At 27.8% G+C, this 22,937-nt stretch overlaps 1 protein-coding gene across 2 annotated transcripts in view; it reads right to left on the bottom strand.

The window, feature by feature from the left end:
• LOC107437109 (EBF transcription factor knot) overlaps window positions 1-22,937 on the bottom strand; it is a 220,687-nt gene that overhangs the window by 150,027 nt on the left and 47,723 nt on the right. For both annotated transcript variants that reach the window (XM_071187401.1, XM_071187402.1), the window contains exon 4: window positions 21,566-21,621. In XM_071187401.1, coding sequence (XP_071043502.1) covers window positions 21,566-21,621 — 56 coding nt within the window. The remainder of the gene's footprint in view (window positions 1-21,565; window positions 21,622-22,937) is intronic.

Genomic DNA, 22,937 nt, shown 5'->3' with positions numbered 1-22,937 from the left:
TATGTATATGTATATATATATTTATGTATATATATATATATATATCAAATGTAGAACATGTAAAATTATAAGAAAACAATATTAAAATGTTAATGTATAGTGTATAGTTAACTTATTTGTTTTACTTTACATTCATAGAACTGCTAAAAAAAATATAAATAGTTATGACATACGACGCGTAATTCTCAATATAGGTTGAATTGAAAAAAGCGTATATTTAAAATATGCCCTTCTTTTGGACAGTAACCTTCTAAAAACTATTTCTTTGAGCAAATAATTAATATTTGTGGTTTTCATTAATAAAAATATAGCATTTTAAATGGATTGAGATGTTCTTCATATAATCCGCAATCTAAATTCAACTGAAGAAAACTCATACTTAAATATGCGATTCTTTCGGACATGACATTTTTATTTTTTGTAACAAAAACTTATTATGTTTACTCTTCATTCATCAAAATAAAAAGTTTTTTAAATGGTCTATGATATACACCACATAATCCGCAATATAAATTCAGCCTTTGAAAACTTGTTTAAAATATACACTTCGTTTAGACATAACATTATTATTTTTTCATACAAAAATTTCTTATTTTTACGTTTCATTCTTAAAAATAAAACATTTTAAATGGGTTATGATATACGCCACATAATCCGCAATTTAAATTCTACTGAAAGAAAACGTATGTTTAAAATATACATTTCATACACTTCTCTTAGACATAACATTCCTATTTTTTTTAAACAAAAACTTTTTATTTTTACTTTTTATTCATAAAAATATGAAATTCAGAATGGATTATGGCCACATAATCCGCAATTGAAAAAAGCATTGTTTTACTCAAAAACTTCTCCAATTATTTTTTATAGCTCCCTTTTAAAATTCGTAACAAAGTATTTAGAATAACAACGTTATGAGCGGTCTAAATCAATCTTGGATCAAAAATACTTATTAAGTGAGTTAGAGGCAATAAGCAGTAGCAGAGAAGCAACGAAATAACTTAGTTGATGCAGGGGTCCAATGACATTAGATGGGCTGGAAGTCATTAGGATAATAGAATCCTGGAATCCCGTACGGAATAACTTTGTTAAGGATTTTCTCCTATACCTGCTGTACCTGTAAAAGACGCACAAGATAAATCAAGGTTGTCGCTTTGCTTGACAGAGGAAGGGTGAGGGCACTTAAAATGCTTTCCGATCCCTACTTTGATTAATGGCAAATGATTATTGCTATAATTGATCTGAGAATGTTTCATCCTTCTTCATTAAGATTAATGGCCTGGAACTATCTGAAACTTTTCATATTTAAAACCTATTTAGCTTCAAAGCCTGGCTGGGAATTTGTGCGCATCATTGAGGATTCAGCACACCACTACAAATCTTTCAACGGGAAAACTTTTCCAATTTCTCTCAGGATTTTATTTTACTTTTCCCGATGCGTTTCGTCGCATTTACCAGGTGGCAATGAGTTCCTGCGACCGCGAACCAGTTTTCGATTTTGTTTCTTTTTGAAATTTTAGATTTAGTTCAAGCAGTCGATTGTGTTTAAAAGTATCTTCGATAAATTTTGTAAAAATAGAATGAATTAGTTCCGTTATAAAAGATTGATGCATTCTTTGCTATGTTTAAGGTGTTGAGGTTATAATTAAGCAGCTGAAAGCGGTTGATTGAGCTTCTAAATTTAGAGTAAATTTTATTTTATGATATAGATATTGATGAGTTGTTTTTAAATATAAATACCAATTATGCAAAACTCTGTCGAGTGATCTTTCGATTTTATTTCTTTTTTAAATTTTAGATTTAGTTCAAGCAGTCGATAGTGTTTAAAAGTATCTTCGATAGTGTTTGTAAAAATAGAATGAATTAGTTCTGATATAAAAGATTTATATATTCTTTGTTGCGTTTAAAGTGCTGAGGTTAAACCTAAGCAGCTGAAAGTGGTTGATTGAGCTTCTAAATTTAGAGTAAATTTTATTTTATGATATAGATATTGATGAGTTGTTTTTAAATATAAATACCAATTATGCGAAACTCTGTCGAGTGATCTTTCGATTTTGTTTCTTTTTTAAATTTTAGACTTAGTTCAAGCAGTCGATAGTGTTTAAAAGTATCTTCGATAGTTTTTGTAAAAATAGAATGAATTAGTTCTGATATAAAAGATTTATATATTCTTTGTTGTGTTTAAAGTGCTGAGGTTATAACTAAGCAGCTGAAAGCGGTAAAGTGTGCTTTATTTTAACGTAAATTTGATTTCATGATATAGATATTGGATAAGTTTCTTAGATATAAATACAAATTATGTATGAGGTATTCGGTTATAAATATAATTTCATGATTTAAACATAATAAGCGAAATGCAAATGATGAAACAAGTTAAATTAATTTGCTTTGCAACTTAAACGTGAACAATAACATAAAAAACGTACCAGTATTCTTTTAGGCTATTTATTTTGATTGTTTTTTTTCTTCTTTTTTTTTTCATTTTTTTTGTTGATGAAATCAAAATTTTTAGTTTAGTTCTAAATGTCAAAAAAATTCCAATAAAATATCTTTGTTACAAGGATAAACATTTACTTTTCCTTTTTTTGTGTTTATTTACTTAAAAGTCAATTTAGTTTTTTAAAAATTTGTTTGTTTCTTATTATATTTTTTATACATATAACTGGATAATTTATTTCGTCTAGCATATTTTTGTTACTAAGTATTCATTAATATAATATGAAATACTTCCTAAAATAAACATAAAACTAGTTTTTATGGAAATATAAATAAAAACGTTTTTTTATTGCTATCAGATATTCATTAAAATGCTAAATTATCGAAGAAAGACGAGTGATTTTTTCTCATATATTTCAATAGATGGTATTTTGTCAGACTTCCCTTTAAAATTAGTTTTTATATTTGTATGAGAGGAAGCCATTAACAAAAAGAATTCAATGTTAATGTTTTCTCTCTTAAGAATATAAAATTTGTTAATTTTGAAATCTGATGAAACGAAAATGAACGATTTAAATTATTCCATGAACGAACAGTTTTTCTTATTATTTATTCAGAATTTTATGCAATTTTTTTAAAAATATTTTTGTAAAATCGTCATGATTGTGAAATACTCGGTAATACTAAAACTCGGTAACTCTATAACACTTTTTGAAAAAATATTTATATTTTTAATTCATGTTTTGTATCATTTTAAGATTTACCTTGTGCAAACGCATCTAGGTTCCACTTGTGATTAGCCTAAGGGTTATGTAGTTACAGCATTTAAAATTTAAAACTTGTAAAACTAGTCATAATGCATGTTTATACATATTTTTTGCACTTTTTAAACACATTTATAATATGTAAAAATATTAAAATATGTTTTTCTCGTGTATTTAAATAATAAATATTTGAAAACTTATAACTTACAGTTTGAAAATGAGAAATCTAATTAAAATAAATCATCAACCAATCATAAGCACAGGCCCAAAAAATTAAAAATAGCAACAAACCTAAAAACTTTATTTAATTTGTGGTTTTGAGTATAAGCGATAAGTCAATGAAACAATTTTTATAATCTTTAAAAAATAAACATATAATATGTAATAAGTATTCACGTGTAATTTAAACATTTCACTCACATTTAAAAATTGATACCTCATTTATGATTTACAAAAGTGATGAATTGATTAAAATGATAAATGAATGAAAATGATTTTGGAATGATAAATGATTAAAATGAATTTAAAAATGAAATTATAAATTGATGATTAAAGATGATTTCAAAAATGAAAATATAAATTGATGATAAAAGATAATTTTTAAAATGAAATGATAATAATTAAAAATAATTTTAAAAATGAAATGATAAAACTACATAATGCATGCTTATACATATTTTTTGCGCTTTTTAAACGCATTTATAATATGTAAAAATATTAAAATATGTTTTTCTCGTGTATTTAAATATTAAATATTTGAAAACTTATAACTTACAGTTTGAAAATGAGAAATCTAATTAAAATAAATCATCAACCAATCATAAGCACAGGCCCAAAAAATTAAAAATAGCAACAAACCTAAAAACTTTATTTAATTTGTGGTTTTGAGTATAAGCGATAAGTCAATGAAACAATTTTTATAATCTTTAAAAAATAAACATATAATATGTAATAAGTATTCACGTGTAATTTAAACATTTCACTCACATTTAAAAATTGATACCTCATTTATGATTTACAAAAGTGATGAATTGATTAAAATGATAAATGAATGAAAATGATTTTGGAATGATAAAGGATTAAAATGAATTTAAAAATGAAATTATAAATTGATGATTAAAAATGATTTCAAAAATGAAACTATAATTTGATGATAAAAGATAATTTTAAAAATGAGATGATAATAATTAAAAATAATTTTAAAAATGAAATGATAAAACTATAGATGATTAAAAATTATTTTAAAAATAAAATAATAAAATAAAAAATGATTGAAAAAATGATTTTTAAATAAAATGATACAATGATAATGATTGCAGAGGGTTTTGAAAATGAAATAATAAAATTATACATGATTAAAAATGATTTTAAAAATAAGATGATGAAATAAAAATTGATTAAAATTGGTTTTAAAAATAAAATGATACAAAATTAAAAGTGATTTTAAAAAGAAAATGATAAAATGAAAAAATGATTAATATGAAATGATATAATAAAAAATTATTAATATGAAATGATAAATGAGAAAAAAAAATTTTTGAAAATGAAATGATAAATGAAAAAAAAATATTTTGAAAATGAAAAAAAAAATTTTTGAGGATGAAATGATAAATGAAAAAAAAATATTTCAAAAAAGAAATGATAAAAGGATACATGATTAAATCATACCTTCAATCATGCGCTACTGACCCATAAATTTAAAAATAACAACAAAATGGACTTAATTTGCGGTTTGGGTGCAAAGAATTTGCTTGAACAGATTGCTGTTGATTTGAGTTGAATCAAGAGCCAAGAATCCTTCTCTTTAAACACAGACGAATGATAGAAACATCTAATTATGAATAGGAAGTTTACTGGAGGGTTTTGAGAAAATGAACTGGATCCCTTTAGAGAAGTAAATTTTATTAGGAAAGGAGCAATGACGATAGAGTGGTAATAAAATTCTTCTCTCCATTAAAACTTGAAAAGTTCACTTCATTCCGCTCAAAAGTGTAGTAACGCTTAAGGGCGTAGAACGCTTATAATTGCGAGACTAACTTTCAAAATATGCAAATCGGGCAAAATACTTCCACATTATCAGTCATAAATATATTGTAACGGCTTCTATTCCAAGAATTTCCCTGATTCGTTATTTTGAGGAAATTGTAACATTAATCACTAATCTTGATTCGAATTACGAGTGATGTCTGAGAATAATGGGAAATTTTTTTCTTTGTAAGTTTTGAATGTTTTTATATCATTTCGGAATACTTCACATAACTCTTTCTCCCTTTTTTTTAACTTTTAAAACCAAAATAGCTCTTACTCAATGGTTGGAAAAACTTCATTACTTTTGTAGTTTACTACAGCTGTAATTTAAAACAACTACTACAAATATAGTTAACTACAACTACAACTACTTTTCTTAAAATTTTGTGTCTACAAACTACTTTGGAATTAGTAGCTACTTCACTAATTTGAGGACACGAACTTTTCTGAAGAACTTAATTTAGATCTATGTTCGAAACGGTTTTGAGATAAAAAATTGGTTAACATTAACTATAAGGGAATAATTAAGAAATATTTATTCATACTTATTTATTCATTCTTTTTCGACAGCGATTATTTAATATAAGAATTTCAAAATTATCAAATGCTTGCAATTTAATTGTTTATTGCTCTTTTATTTTGTATAAAAATTAAGTACATCGAAAATACATCCTCTTTTTTTGAAATAATATCAATGTTTCCAGAGTGTGCATTCGCATGTGAAAGTATGATCAAAGTGATTAATTATTTATTTTCATAATGGCTAGTTTAAATATTAGTTATACGTGATCTTAAATGCATTATTTCTATTAAAGCTCAGCTGCAGCCACAGGTCATTTTCATTGCATCCATGAACGGACCAGCAAAGATTTGTATTCATCAAATTCAAAAAATTAGTTGCGTTAGAACATTGCTTCTTTTCCGAACTAACGTTAAAAGCAGTTTACAGGAATAGCTACAAACTACTGTTATTTTTTTTATCTCACTACACACTAGATAATGGCTAGTTTAAATATTAGTTATACGTGATTTTAAATACGTTATTTCTATTAAAGCTCAGCGGCAGCCACAGGTCATTCTCATTGCATCCATGAATGGACCTGCAAAGATTTGTATTCATCAAATTCAAAAAATTAGTTGCATTAGAACATTGTTTCTTTTCCGAACTAACGTTAAAAGCAGTTTCCAGGAATAGCTACAAACTACTGTTATTTTTTTTATCTCACTACACACTAGATAATGGCTAGTTTAAATATTAGTTATACGTGATTTTAAATACGTTATTTCTATTAAAGCTCATCTGCAGCCAAAGGTCATTTTCATTGCATCCATGGGTGGACCAGCAAAGATTTGTATTCATCAAATTCAAACAATTAGTTGCGTTAGAACATTGTTTCTATTCTGAACTAACGTTAAAAGCAGTTTCCAGGAATAGCTACAAACTACTGTTATTTTTTTATCTCCCTACTTACTAGACTACTTTTTTTAAAAAAAGTATCACATCACACTACAAACTGCAAAAAAAAAAGTAACGACTACAGTAGTTTCACTACTTGTAGTGTGTTACTTCTGACCATAGCTCTTACTCGATGAATTATTAATAGAAAATAACAAATTACTTCGAATAGAAAGATCATGTTGTGGTTTTTATAATAAGATTGAAAATACGAAAATGATAAAAGGTCATTTATTTTTACAACATTTGTAATACTATCTTCATAGAAACTGAAGCTTTGTATGCTAAATTTGAATCAGGGTTAAGAAAATAAAAGAAGATTAAATTAAAACCAAATATTATTTAACGGCTTCGTAAAGATGCTTTTGAAAGATTAAAGTACTTATGTGAAAACAAAATTAAAACACATTTATTTCAAAATATTCAAAACTAGCATCAACAGCAATTAAAAACAAGCACATCCTCAAGCAAACATTGTTAGAAATACCTTTTAAAACAATTTCTAGCTTTAAGCAAGCCTTATAATGCTTTGAAATAATTTATAGATTTGTTGATGCGAATAAATACTATGTATTAATGCCATGTAAGGAAAATTTAAATAAATGTAGAAATTTATATGTTATTAAAATTTTTGCTTCCGATTAATGATGAAATAATTGTGATAATTCATTTCTAATACAAATTTACTAATTAAAATAATTTATTTTTAGATATTTGATTACATGGGGCTCAAATTATCATATCTAATGTGATATATTATAAATTATTAATAATGAAAAATAGTTTCATTATTTCCTTAATATTAATTTGTTTCGAAGAAATCGTGTGCTGCTCGTCATCGAAAAAAGTTCAATATGACAAAGATAAAAAAAAAAGAGCGCTATAGATTCTGATAATAAAAATTATAAGATTTCTGATTATAAGAATTCTGATTATAAGAATTAAGACTCAGTGTTTAAACGTTTACTATCCCCCCATCTGCAACATTGCGACTTATCTTGTATTTTCTTTGATTTTTGAATTTTTTTTTTATTTTTACATTTCTGAATATCAAAAGTGCTTTCAATGCCAGTTCAATGTTTTATAGTAATTTCCTTGCACAGCTAATCTACTTGCAGTGAAATAGAATTACAGTGAAATAGAATTACAGGGTCACAGCTCTGAATTTCAGAAAGAGCAAAGAAAAAAAAAGATGAAGAAAAAACAATACGAAAAACTACTGAGGGTGATGACTGTGACTATTAAAAAATCATAAAATAATTTTTTTTATATATATATTTCTGAAAATTACATTCCTGAAAGTTTCTTTTAAGATTGAAATTTGAGTTATATACGGAAATTTTCACACAGCTTCATCATAGTTTTGTTGCACAGTTACTGCTCATGCAGAGAAACAGATTTACAGGGGCATTACTTGTCAATACGTGGGCGAAGAAAAATAAAAAATAAAACAAAGAAGGTCGTTATCTATGGCGAATGCTTCATTATCTATTTGACGAATGTTATCTCTTTGATAAACATTGGCTATTTGACGAATGTTGTCGAATTGAATTATTTAATTTTGCTTACAAAATTACTCATGAGTCATAAGTATTATTCTTCATTTGCAAATTATTGGATTTTGAGCCTAATACACCAATGTTTATTGATATTTAAAATATCACAGTACACGCATTATATTTTCCTGTAAAAATAATGTGATTAGTTGTGTATAGTGGTTCCTTTTTCAAATTACTGTCTTACTACCAAAGTAATTCAAAAATGAAATTTTATCTATTATATGACAAGCGGGAAGAAAACAAGTTTAATAAGTATATAAAAAAATATTTCAATTATTTTTACTTTGAACTTAATAAGTTTTTTTAATCATCAAATTGCTTTGATATTTAAAGATCTTACAGATAATCTGGTTCGACATTTTTGTCGTCTTCAATTACTTTTGCATCATTATATGATGTTTCCTGTTAGGCTAACACATTAGGTGAAAGCACTCTTTAAAACAATATCCGCAAACAAAGAGGAACGTTATACAGAAAGTTTTATTCTGTTTTCGTGCAGCAATTTTTTTGAAGTGATGAGCATACAATTAGGTCAAATTTTTTTTCCAGCCTTACTCTAAATGCTAAATAGGAAATTTCGAACTGTAACAATTTTGTTGAGTGCTCATTACCTTTACATCTTCATTATCCACTTATACTTTTTATTACATTTGACTCATTTAGATTTTTTTTCTATCTCTTCTTGGATGTTCAAATCGAAAGGGGGTGGACAATCATCCCCATTCACCATCCCTACAAGCCATTACTATGGGTCTTGCTTGTCAAGTTACTCCGTCAGTTGTCATCCAAGAGTCCGTGGACAGGGGGATGCACAAAATGAGAAGGGGTTGCATAAATGAGGGGGGGAAACACATTCGGTAGAAGTGACGCGCCTGATACAGTAAATCCAACTATTTGCATAGCGCCCCCCTAGGGAATTATTGGAAGGGGGAGAAATAGGGTCCTTATACGCTGGCTTTAATAGGGTCTCAATACAGCGTATTATCTCTGAGTCTTAGAATATCTCTGAACTTCTATTGATGAGCACATCTGTTGAACGTGAGTGCAGGTCTACTCATGTTTTATCATGAGCCACCATCATAATTCTGGTATGAAGTTTACTTTAACGTGATTGGTGGAATTAAATTACTTTAATTTCTAATAAATTTATGTATAGAATCCATTTTTGGACGATGATTTTTGAAAAGTTCAGACTACTTTTGCAATTTCCATTTAGTAAATTTAAATGTAATAAATTATTGTGGTTAATTTAAAAGTAACATGAATCTCTGTAAGTTACACCAGATAGCGCAAAGATGATTTTTTATGAATAAATCTAATATAAAATTCATCATCAAAAACATATCTAGCATAATCTAATCAAATAACATAATAATTAAATTAATCTAACATAAGCTGGATTTAATAAGGTTTAAAGTTTAGGCTAATTTTTCCAAATTCTGTCTAGTAAAATGAAACAATAAATTACCAGGGATAGGTTAATAACATGAATTTCTATACGTTACCAGGTTACATTTTGAGGATTTCTTATGTTTAAATCTTAGCTACCATTTAATGCATATAGATAAAATGAAAGACGCTAAAAAATCTTTTGAGAATAACTGAAATAAATATTAAAAAATTTTTTCAAAATGACTGTAATAAGTGCTTCTTAACACTAGCTTAGATTTATGATTTTAGAATCACGATAAAATATCTAATCTATTTATAAAATTGGACAGAAATAACTTATTGAAGTAAACGCTGCTCTCTTTAAGTTACTTGGCTATAATTTGGCTAATTTTTATGCTGAAATTTAATATAAAATTTAATGCCGGTAAGAAAAATTTGAAAAAAGAACTTTTTTAAAAGTATTATAATTGATACTTATAAAATATCAAAATAACACGAGTGTTATAAACACTAGATTTAATTTTGTTTTAGAATTGGACTTTAATGATAACTATTTATATGAATAAAATATATCCTAAAGACATATATTTTATCAAATTACAGATCTGAAACTATAATGAATCATTTAGGAAAACAAAACTAATCTTAGAATTTCAAACCTATTGAAAATAAACGCTAATTGAAATTTCGCCTTTTTGCTCTTTACTACTAAATCAAGCTTATTATTTTTTTTAACAGCTGGTGGCCTTAGTGTCATTCTTACTATACTTTGACAATGACTTCTATTATTTAATAGCAATGTTTTATTTATAAGCTAAATTAATTACTAAATTTAAATATTTTGAAAGAATTATTTAAAACAGTCAATTAAATTGCAAAATAAAATGTGTAGTTTCAGTTATTTAAATCTGTACTTATGCCATTAGCACATTAATCGAAAAATGATAATTTGAAAATTTTTTAAATCTTCAAAAAAATTTTTAATTTCTACTTAGAACTTTGCTAAAATTCATTCTTTATTAAAAGAAGAAAGGTATTTAGAAAGTTTGAGTAAAAAGAGAAAAAAAAAGTTATTCAAAAAGAAATTATATTTATGCAAAACAAATTTTCGTTCCAGAGCGCATACAAATAAAGACAACAAGACTTTTAATATCAGGGGTAATATATTAATATAATCATATAGTAATACACTATTAAATATATTAGTATATGTATATAAGTTATAGATTGAAGTTTATCTTTTAAAATCTCAGATTTAAGTTTGGGCAATTAGTCTAATTTCTGTTAGTAATTTATTACCGATGATTATTCCTCGGTAATATAGTTTTTTTGGATTTCTTTTCTTTTATGCAATAAGTATGTTTTTACAATTCATAGATTAATGTTGTACTAAAAAATTAAATTCAATAAGTCTAGATTTGCTCTTAATAATTTTAAAAATTTTAAGTATTTTACATTTTAAATTAATAATGTTTTTTCATGTTAATATCTAACGGAAACAACAGTAAATATATGCCAAAATCGGTAAACAGCTCTTCCATTCCATCTGATAAATTAGTTTTCTTTTTGAAAACCTCTCTACAAACAAAATAAGTTTTTTTCTTAAAGATAACCAAATTATTTTCTTACAAAGTTAAGATCTCACTCCTTTCTTTTGAACTGCGCCATCTTTAAAAAACACATGCTGAGAAAACGAACGAAAAAAAAACAAAGTCTTCGATATAAATGTGATTTAAAAAAATCAACGTGAAAAATCCTCAAAATTAGTTTTACTTTTCATTCGCGGTAAATCAGTGAGCCACATGCATAAAATGTATTGCGAGTTGCTTAAGTTTCAATGAATAGAAAATATAATTTCTGGTTCTTTGGTGGTAAAAGAAAAAAGACGATAAAAATCTAAAATGGACTTCCTCATAATTAAATAAACTCGCACCATCTCTATTTTTCTTTTTGCATCGTAAAAAAGTCTTTCTTTCTTTTCCCCTTCCCCCTTCTTAATTTTTTGTCTCGCATAAGATTGGTTCATTGTCAGTAATCCGATAGCTTTATTAAATGTTCTAATACAATTATAGGGCAACACGTAAAAAATTAATAACACTGTAGTAATCTATACACATTGCGAGACGTATTTTTACAAAGGGATTTAAAGGCTTCGGGATTTAAATGTCGACTTCACGTGCAATTACCATTCGTACTGCGTTCATTATTTTAATAGACGGCTTAAGTTTTCCAGCTAGCTCTTTTTTTTTCCTCCTTCCCCTCCGTTGTTTTTTTCTTCCTTTTTTATTGTCTTATTACTTTTCTCAAGAAAAGGTAGAAAAAAAATAAAGATGTTAAAAAAAATGGCTTTTAAGTAGTATTTCTTATTCGCACTCTGGTGCATCAATAAAGGGAAAAAAAATTCAAAGGTAAGAGCGAGGGTAAAAAAATAAAATTACTCAGATGGAAAAAAAAAAGAACTCCAAACAATGTCGGAAAATGTTTTTAGTTTTTTAAATATTTTTTTGAAATCTTTTTCACTTCTGCCTTCCAGTTTGATGATGTATCTGACAAAGGCATTATCTGAAATCACTGATAGATTCCATCATATTTACTGAATACTATTTTAATCACCAAAAAAAAAAGGAAAACAAATATAAAAAAAAAAAGGAAGAAAAAAAAAAGTTCGAAGTAATGCAATTCATTGGTGAAGCCGAAGAAGAAAGGTTAATGCGGATCAATTTAACACCGGCGTTGCCACGACTGGAAAAAAATAAAAGTCGAAATTAAGCTGCAGAAAAATCGTGTCAATTTGTTCTAGTGATTTCGGTGAAAATAAGATCTCGCTTGCACTAGGAATCGGGGCTAAAGAAGTGTAGAAGTTAGGGGAGTGGTGGTAAAAAGGTCTGCAGACGATAGCCAGGGAAAAAAAGCACTTAACTCCCATCTTAGTCCATGTCCTCCATTATTCATTATATTCTAAAGTCTTCCTTTCACTTTTTCTTTTTGTAAAGGAGAAATTCCCCGTTTAGCTTTAGTACAAGTAATTACTAGAATGTGAAGCCAATTGAAGTTGGTATCACATGGTCTAAGATGTGGGGGGTGGATGGAAAAAGAAATCGTTTGCCCCAAAGAACAGGGGAATACATTAAATGCTGAAATGGGGAGGACTTTCCTTTAAGAATTGGAATCTCGGTCTACGCTTATTTACGTAGAACAAGCAAGGAAAGGCTCGAAAATATTGAATTGAGGTTATACCTCCCCCGTCAGTGGGGAATTACTAAAAAGCAAAGAAAGTGTGGAACCTGATTGGAATAAGCTTTAAAAGGTGTGAAAATCTTCTGCTTCAAATCATTTTCCAGAAAATCTTCTTGTTGTTGTTGAGGGGACACTTTGGGAGATGACTTTCTTAATTGCTTCTTCTTGGGATGGATTCGAGATTTTTTTTTTAATTCTTTCAAAAGATATTCATTCAGATTAGTTTATTTTCAGTAATTTCATGTTATTTTTAGGTGTAACTTCAGACAATGGTAAATTTATGTAAGTAAATAAAGTTGTTTACTTTTTTGGATTAGGGAGGCTGTGATATTTTTTATCTGATGAAAAACCTTTTCCTAGATTAAGTATCATTTAGAGACATGTGTTTTAATAAAATATGTTCCTCTCATATAATGCCCTCTCAATTCAATTAATAGCTCGATTTTTTTAGTGACGATTTTATCCGGAGAATTCTGAATCAAATGTTGAATGGAGTGTGTTAATTTGTTATTGCGATTTTTTCTTATAGCAGTTATAGGGACATTTTGGTGGTATAGATCGATACTGTAACAGATTTTAAAATACTGAAACATTCCCAAAAGTAACTTTTTGTTTCTGTTATTTTCGATGAACTAATTTTTGTTTTAGTTTATTTCAACTTTAAATGTTCCATTAATCGCACTTCAAAAATTACAATTTGCTTTATACACGCATGTATGCATATTTTCAGAGGGACTAGTTTGATAGAAGAAAATATTTATTGTTTATTTAAATGTTAGTTTTAGAAAAATAAAGTACACATTATTTTAATTTAATTTAATATATTTTCGTTGGCGAAGGTTCATTGTTATTTATTTAACATAGGGTGCTTAAAAGTGTTGCGAGATAACATAGCAATTTTTTAACATTTTAGAGTTAAACTTTACTGAAATTTACTTAAGGTTATGAATTGTGGAGTAAAATAGAAATATTAAATTATATTGTTTCTTATGACTGACAAAACAACTTAAGTTCAATTAGTGCCTTGTTTCATTTAGAATATCCGATAATATTTAAATTATTTTTCACCATGCATTAGTAAAAAGTTCTCTTCCTTTAAAAGCAAATATAAATGCCCTTTACAATAGAATGTGTTTAACAACGTAATTATAGGCATTTAAATATTGTTTAACTTTACCCCCATGAACGTATAGTGGCCATGGGGTCAACAATTAAATATTTAGCTGTAAGTAGTTGCTTTTTTACAGTGGCTGGAATGTCAACCCTGGCATCAGCCCTTTTTCAGGCAAATCTTATATCCCCTAACGTTTTCTAGTTCTTGACTTTTTAGACTCGAAAGTCTTTTGCTAGACTGTCAATCCGTCTAGGATTTGGATGAAATTTTACAAAAACTACTTTTTTTAACATCCTAATTTTTTTAAGGGCATGTACAAGGGGATTTTTATTAACATTGCGCTTTCTAACTTTCAGAAAACACCAAAATCTATATGCAATTTGCATCTTGAGTAATCAAAAAAATAAGCCATCAAAATGAAGGGCATAAGATAAAAAGGAGGCATTTACAGAAGAGATAGAGGCATTGAGCTTTTTCCAAACACATGTTATCCAAGAGTGGGTAATACGATAAATCGAAAAAGAGAACTGACAGTCTTATTTGGATATGAATGAACCACCCAGCGGTGAGCCATTAATCCTGTTCATCGTCAAAGGTCCTTTCTGCTTTTGGAGAGGCAGGAACAATGCTTTTACCAAAACCAAGTTCACCCATACTCTACCATATGGGACCCCTAAGGACTCTGTTGCGCCTTGTTACAATAAAACCAACCCCGTTAGGGGGACACCCTACTTCCGTTCTGTGATTGCTTCATGAGCTTCATTTTCCTGCCATCTTTTCCTACCAATTTTGGATTCAAAAGTAATAAGGGAGCCCCCCTGCCATCTACATTCCATTCTGATTGAGACGAGAAAGAGGCTTATAGAGGTGTCAAAGCCCTGATATATTAATTACCGGGGATTTTACTTTGTTATGTAATGCAGGGGTGTTAAAATTGGTTTATAACTAGCTGAGAGCAATTTTATTTTGTAAATATGGAGAGAAAAAAAGTCTGGTAAAATTAATGCACTGTGTATGGTAATAACATTTCTGATAAAAAGAACCATAATTATCGTTAAAGAAACCAAAATATACGGCATTTAAACCATTCATTTGATTATTTTTCCTTTCACACGGTAACGGTATACCGGAAATTCTGGTGTTCAAAATTTTAGTTCTTATTACCACATATTTAGTAAAAAACTCGAAACTGAAAAGTAAATTTAACCGAATAAATGGTTTCATTATAAAATACAATATCATTATAAAATTAGCGAACTTTACCCCATTAACTAAATTTCATCAAATATTATAAAGCCATATTTAATTGCTAATTTTGCGAAAACACATATTATGGTAGCTTAGGCCATGCTGTTTTTAAGTGCAAATCCTATAGACAAATATTTATTTATTTTTTCAAGGTTTTTTGAATCGTACTCCTTAGCATCAATGTTCCAATTTTGAAGGCATATATACTTTTTTTTCCATATACGTTTTTTTCAAAGGGATTTGGGTTGGTAACTCAATTAGGTAATTTTTGTCATTTATTATTATATTTTGAGTAATATTGCAAAAAGAAGATTTTCGTTTCCAACATAATACGTTTTCAATGCTCTGAAATCATTTGACTGCTATTTTTTTTAAGATGTTCACTAATGCGTATAGTTAGAGTATTGTCATGTTATCATTTTTGTTAGCGCTTGTTAATGAAATACTTTTATTTATTTATTTATATTTATTAATTAAAAAATTTTCTTTATTATTTATTTATTTTTTTGTATGAAACTATTTAGCGTCAATCTTCCCAATTTGAAAACATAGATACTTTTTTTTACATACACTTTTTTTCTAAAGGAATTAAGATTGGTAACTCAATTTTAAAGAAAAAATAAATGTCCTTTTTTAAAAATAATTTCTCAGTTTCAAGCAAATCAAAACAGATTGCAATGAGGTTAGTACTTTTATTTATCAAGATAGTATCCTGGGTTCAAATCTTGCTGATATGAGATTTCATTCTGTCCCATTAATTTATTTGAGGTTGTATTTCTTAATCAATTGTGTTATTCAATATGTAACATTTCGATAAATACTTTTGACGAAATATGTATTTTTACACAAGTGAAGATTGAACATTTCTCTACTTGGCAAAATGTTCACTTAAAAAAAGGGAGTTCCATCAGAAACAAAATTAAATAAATAAAATGTCGTGATGAGTTTTGAGTATCTAATTTTTACAACGAATGATAAGCATAATACTACGCTGAATTAATATTGTTAAAAATATTATCTATCAAAATTTAGATGTGGTGGTTATTTTGTTTGAAAGGAAAAATTGAGGTATGTATAAAATTCTAAAAGCAAAATATATCTAGATCTACTCTCGGTACAAATTGGTTTAGAAATATGAAAGTCTTTTTGACTAAAAAAAAATCCTAGCTTGCAAGCAGTCGAAGGATGAGGAAGAAAAATTAGGTGAATTAAAATCTGAATTTGGCCGGATCTTTTTGACAAAATTTGTATTCTCAAAGAATTGAATTAGTAATTTGCCAAATTTTAAGAAATGTTCGCGTGGAGAACTTCTTAGGTAACGGTTTCGACAACAAACAAAGAGAATTTCGTGAACTTTAAGTTTCCGATTTCTGCAGTGTATAATAATCCTAAAATGCTGATCAATCAATACGATTAAAATGTTAATCAAACCTAACCACAGTTTAATTAAACATAAGGAAGTGTTTTTAAAAGAAAAAAATTAGTTGGGTTAAAATGTGCATTTATTATGAATTTTTTACTGTTGTTTTTGTTTTTTGACGAACAACAATTGAATATAATACTTATCCTAATTTGACAAAATGTTAACTCGGAGCATTTCCCGTGTAACGGTTATGTCAACAAACGAATAAAATTTTATAAATTTTGAGAAACTTATTTTTTGTCAAGTATTATAATCCTAAAATGTGCTCAATTAATACTATTAAAAATGTTATTAATCAAACCTTAACTGCTGTGGTTGTTATTTTGTTTGAATGAAGACATTTAGGTGAGTATAAAATTCTAAGAAAAACACAACCTCGACACAGTCTGATTTGGAATAGGAAAGTATTTTTTGACAAAAAAACAAAGAATAAGAGAAGTCGAGGGATGGGAAAGAAAAATAAAAATGTGAACCCATGTGCGGAAGGGCTGAGTTGTATGGGGAGGGGAAACCAGGGATCCATGTAATGGATGGATCCCTATGTCGTGAATCGCTTCAATATCGTTAAGAGCAGCCACAGACTGACTTCGTCGAGTTTTCTCCACTGCAAAGAGAATCGCTGGTTGACTGCACTCAACAGTGCTTTTGCAAACAACTACCCCCTCTCTACAACACCCCTTTTATAAGGGACACAAAAAGAAAAAAAAAAGACCATAAGGTTAGATCTAGAGGAGGTTGATGGCATTTTTTTTTAGCTTTTTCCACTGATATATTTGAGTATTGCTCTCTGTAATAACGCATTTTACGAAATTAACTTTCAGGTGCCTTTCTGCCGATTAAAATGATTTCTTTAGGTGAGATCGTAAAAGTATCATGTTGATTGGTTTAGATGGCACGCCAAGATTCTTCCCAATTAGGTTTCGCAAGTTATTTACTCTAGCTGAAGAACGAGCTTTAAAATATAATATTTACTTTACAAGTGAGAAAGTACTCAATCAAACAATGATGCATAATTCGTCTGTTATATATCAATCAATTTATTTGGATTATCATTATTATTTGGATTTGGATTTGGATTATTCAAATTGGTACGAAATGGTATGAAGTATGATAATTTATTTGGATGGCGCACTAAGATCCTTTGAATTTGGTTTCCGAAATTTAATCTAGCTGAAAAACGATTTTTAAATATAATATTTGCCTTCTAACTGAGATGTCCTCAATCAAGCAATGATACACATAATTTGCCTGTTATGTAGCATTTAAGTATTGTTTTGGTAAAAAAAAATGAACAGTGTATGAAATTACGATTTAAACCAATTAAGTTGACTGCTCACCAATTAAATCAATTTATTTAGACTAGTGGTAAGAATTATGATAATTGATTTAGATGGAACCCCATGATCTTTTGAAATTAGATTTTCTAAATATTTACTATAGCAGAAAAATGAATGTTAAAATACAATTTTTTTCAGAAGTGAGCATGTCCTTAATCAAATAATGATACTTAATTAATTTGCTATGTAGCACTTAATTATTGTTTTCGGTAAAAAAGCATTATAGGAAACTACCATTTAAGTCAATTAAATCAATTTATTTGAACTGGATGGTAAAAAGTATTATAATTTATTATTGCTGTAAGATATTTTAAAATTCGGTTTTCTAAATTATTGACTCGCATTAAAAATGATTTTAAAAAAAATATTTGCTTCACAAGTGAGCATGCACTCAATTATACAATGATTCGTAATTCGTTTGTTATATAACATAAATTCATTTGTTATATAGCGTTTAAGTATTGTTTTCGGTAAAAATTGATGAAATGAACATTTAAACCAATTAAATCGATTTATTCGGACGAGATGGTAAAAAGTATGATGATTTATTTAAAGGGCGCCTAAGATTCCTTGAAATTTGGTTTTTTAAATTACTTACTGAAAAACGATTTATAATATAAATTATTTGACTTACAAGTGAGCATGTAATCAATCATATAATGATGCACATTTCGTCTGTTGCATAATATTTACGTATTGCTTCCGGAAAAAGGCATAATATGAAATTACCATTTAAACACCATTTAAACCAATTACTTAATTTATTTATTTGGACAAGGTGGTAAAAAGTATGATGATTGATTTAGATGACTTACCAAGATCATTAGAAATTTTAATTACTTCTTAATCATTTCTTAATCATTTACTGTAGCTGAAAGCGCTATATTTAACTACTTGAAAGAAATATTTCTAATTTACAATCGAACATAAACACAACGAAGCGTAATTCGACTAGTATTATGATATCTAAGCATTATTTTCTGCAATAATAGGTTATATAAGATTATTTTTCATCTTTTAGCAAAGTTGAATCGATTTATTTTGACGAGATGGTAAAAAGTATCACGATGATTTGTTTAGATTATTGGCTTGCTTAGATTATTAATTTAGATGGAATACAAATAGCTTTAGTAATTAAGTTTTTTAATTATTTTCTCTCTATGAAAAGCTCCTGCAGCAAAGTTTTTTTAATATATTTGCTTATAAGCATAAATACAATTACACATTGTACATGATGCAACTTGCATATGATGTTAAACAATTGCTCTCTGAAATAAGGAATTATGTGAAATAAATTTTTTTACCGATTAAATTGATTTATTTGGATGAGGTGATGAAAAGCATCTCTATTATGTTTCACAAAGATTGTTCGCAATTTTAATTAGTTTTTCTGTACTATTTACTGTAACTGAAATGAGTTCGTAAAAGCATGATTATTACTGTGTCAGTCTCACCAAGGTTGCCCCAATTTGATTCTTTAAATTATTTTCTGTAACTGAAAGTAACTCTTTTTCATATGTCTTAAAAATGTTTAACATTCCCACAAGTACCCATGCAGGAAAATTATCTCAGATTTGTGACTTCTTAGGAGGCTTTATTTTTTCGAAATTGTCTTGTGGTCAACTGTAAATGCACACATTTTTTATGAAATAAACATGAATGCTGATCTGAAATCTAAAAGCTAAACAAAAGCAGAACACATGCAAAAATATTACAATATTTTAAGAATCTTAGATTAATAGACGTACAAACTTTCATACAAATAAACGCATATGCCTGCATATATACTCTTAAAATTGCTCCGTTTGAACTGTAAATTGTACTATTTTTGGTATATTGAAATCAGAGCTTAAATTTAAAGTTCTATATTTCATTTGCGATTTTTAAACCTAGAGCATAAATTCATATGTAGTACAAATATTAATTTAGAAATAAATAAATTCCAACTGAGAGTCTGCATTTGACAAAAGGTCAAGATTTCTTTGCAAGGTATAATTTAGCTTGATTATATCAGACATTTTTACAGGAATAAGTAAAATTTACCCATATTTTAAAAATCAAGAAAATAAAAGCTTAATTTTTAATTAGACAACGCTTAAAACTTATAATAATTCAAAATGTAAAAAAAAGAAAGTAATAAATTTAAACGATATTTGTACAGTCATTTTTTATTTTAAAAAGTTAGAATATAAATACATAACATATTGCACGATAAGGGATAAAGGGAGGCCATATTGGTATGCAAATGAATGACTCCCCACAGTTGCAGTCCTCCTCCCCATAAGGAAATTGATTAATGGCGATCAAGTGAGATCTTTTCGATAGTAAAAGTGAATTGTCTGCCCTATTTAAGAATTGATTCCCCGCTTTAACCCTTCCTAAGCATTTGAATAATTTTAAAATTTAAATTTATTTTTTCTATTGTAATCAGCTAAACGTGTCCTTTTATGTGTAGTAGCACGGAATTATATGAATTATATTAAGTTTCATGTGATTGTTAATAGTTAAAATTAATAAGTCAGTAGTGATAAGTAGAATGAGCAGTAATAAGTAGATTTAGAAGCAATAAGTAGATTTAGTAGTAATAAGTGGAGTGTATATTTCATTTTTGTTCTATAACAGTCGCTGAAAAGCTGACCCAATTTTTGAAATTTGCGTTCAACTCCGTAGCTATATAATTTCGAACCCAATCCAGAAGACAAGGGAGCTCCTGTATCAAGTATTGGGAGTAATTTTGCCTTCATGTAGGACTTTTTGATGGAACTACACCGCATTTGCGTTACATGGAGAGGAATACATCGAGAACCTCCCACGGTTAGCCTGATCGACGGACCTGAAGTGGACTCTAACCCATGATCCCTCTACCACTGAGGATATTTCACTTCAGCACTGTGGTCGGCACAAGCCGGATGCGGAATTCGTATCGATCAGCCATCGCCGGGAACGAACCCCGGTTTACCTCATTGGAAGGCAAGCGCTCTATCCCCTGAGCCATCGCTGCTCAGAATCGAGTAGTGGGAGAAACTTTGCCCTCACAGAGAACTTTTTTATGGAACAAACCCACATTTGTGTTTAAATGGTGAGGAAAACTACCCACAGTTAGCCTGTCGTCAAGGGGACTCTAACCTAAGATCCGTCTACCACTGAGAATATTTAGCGTCAGCACTATGGTCGGCGCGAGAAGGATGCAGAATTCTTAGAGTCGGTGAGAGGAGGTTGCGGAATATACAGCAATAAATGGAATGGGTAGTAATGAGCATGGTGTAATTAGTAGTATTAGTAGAAATGAGTAGAATTTGTAGTAATTAGTAGTAGGCTTTAGCAGAAATACGAAAGTAGAATTTGTAGTAATTAGTAGTAATACAAAAATCGAATTCGTAGTAAGCGTTAATTAATAATGAATAGGATTAATTGTAGAATTTTAAATTGTTTAATTTATAGCGAAATATGTAGAATTTCAAATTATATAATTACAAGTAGAATTAAAAAATTGTTTCATTTATAGCAAAATGTTCATTTCTTTAGTGAAAAATTTAATACTATTGAAAAAATTATGAATAAAAAGGCTTACCTTTTTTCTTTGATGGTCTATTAGTCGAACATATAGGTCTTGCTCCTGCCGCACTCCTATAAAACATAAATTTTGGAAAAACCAAAATAAATTCACTGCACCAAAAATTAAATGTATAATAATTTAAAAATTTAAAACATGAATTACTTTATAAAATTATTGATTCATAAATAAATTTAAGTATTCTTATATTTTGCTCTTCTTTTAATCTTTTATTTTTGAATGCATTTTAATAAACATCAAGATTTATTAGCAAAATAGTTATTTTTTTCAAGCAATTTTAATCAAATGTTTAAAATGAAAAAAATTGTTATTTTTGAAAATTATATATTTTGTAATATATTTATGCATTAAAGATTTTAATTTTCTTCATATGGATTAGCTAAAAGCAGTTTGCCGCAATTTTATTGCCTTATTTAATGCATCTATCTAATTTTCTGAAGAAAAAAAATTACACAATTTACATTTTCGTTGAAAAAAATTCGCAATGTCATAAAAAAGATGTGACGAATTTAATTTTACATTTTTAGAAATTTATTAATGATATGCTTTATGTTCTGTAAAAACTATTTTTTTTATTCATAATTCATAAAACATGCTAAATAACTGTATTTATAAAAAAAATTGTACTTCTTACGGAATTCTTACTGAAATGTACATTTTTAAAACTTTTTAGTGAATTTTACCAAAATGTTTCTTTAATGCTTATAGGATTTGCTATTCGTGGGAGAGATATTTTTTTAATTCACAAATTTGAACTTAAATATGTAAGAGTCTCATATTATGAAATCACAGTTCTAAGAGATAATGATTTTAAAACATTTTTTAACCCCCATCATTTCCTCACATAAAAACATACTACATTTAAAGAATTTAAAAAAAATCACCATAAAGCTTTTATTACTGTAAAAATGAAAAAAAAAATTTTGAATAAAAAAATTAATCCATCTCAACCTACATGAAACCACAGTAGAAATAAAAGAATTTTGCCAAGAAAAAAGATGTGTTCCGCCGGTATAATTCTTTTTCTTTTTTTTTCATTAAAAAAAATTACAGTTTTCTTCCTTCTGAGCTTAATTACCAGAGATCCCCGAGAAAGTTAAAATTTGCATATTCCGAATAAAACTTAGCATCAGCAAAAGGGTAAGGAAACAAATGTTAGCTAATTACTACATAAATATTCTAACAATGCAAGAAAAATACTTAAGCGGAAAGCAGCAGTATATGTTGGACTTTTTAATTAAGTTATCTGACACTTTACTTACACCAAAATACCAACTCCTCACTATCCACATTGAATAGAAAAAGGTTTATGTTATAAGTATTAACAATCTAGCCATGTATATTTTTCTTAATTAATCTTTAATTTTTC

Source organism: Parasteatoda tepidariorum, chromosome X1, assembly GCF_043381705.1.
Source record: "Parasteatoda tepidariorum isolate YZ-2023 chromosome X1, CAS_Ptep_4.0, whole genome shotgun sequence".
Classification (NCBI taxonomy): Eukaryota; Metazoa; Arthropoda; class Arachnida; order Araneae; family Theridiidae; genus Parasteatoda; species Parasteatoda tepidariorum.
The sequence above is the reverse complement of the archived record's forward strand: the minus strand, read 5'-3'. Positions and strand labels throughout refer to the sequence as shown.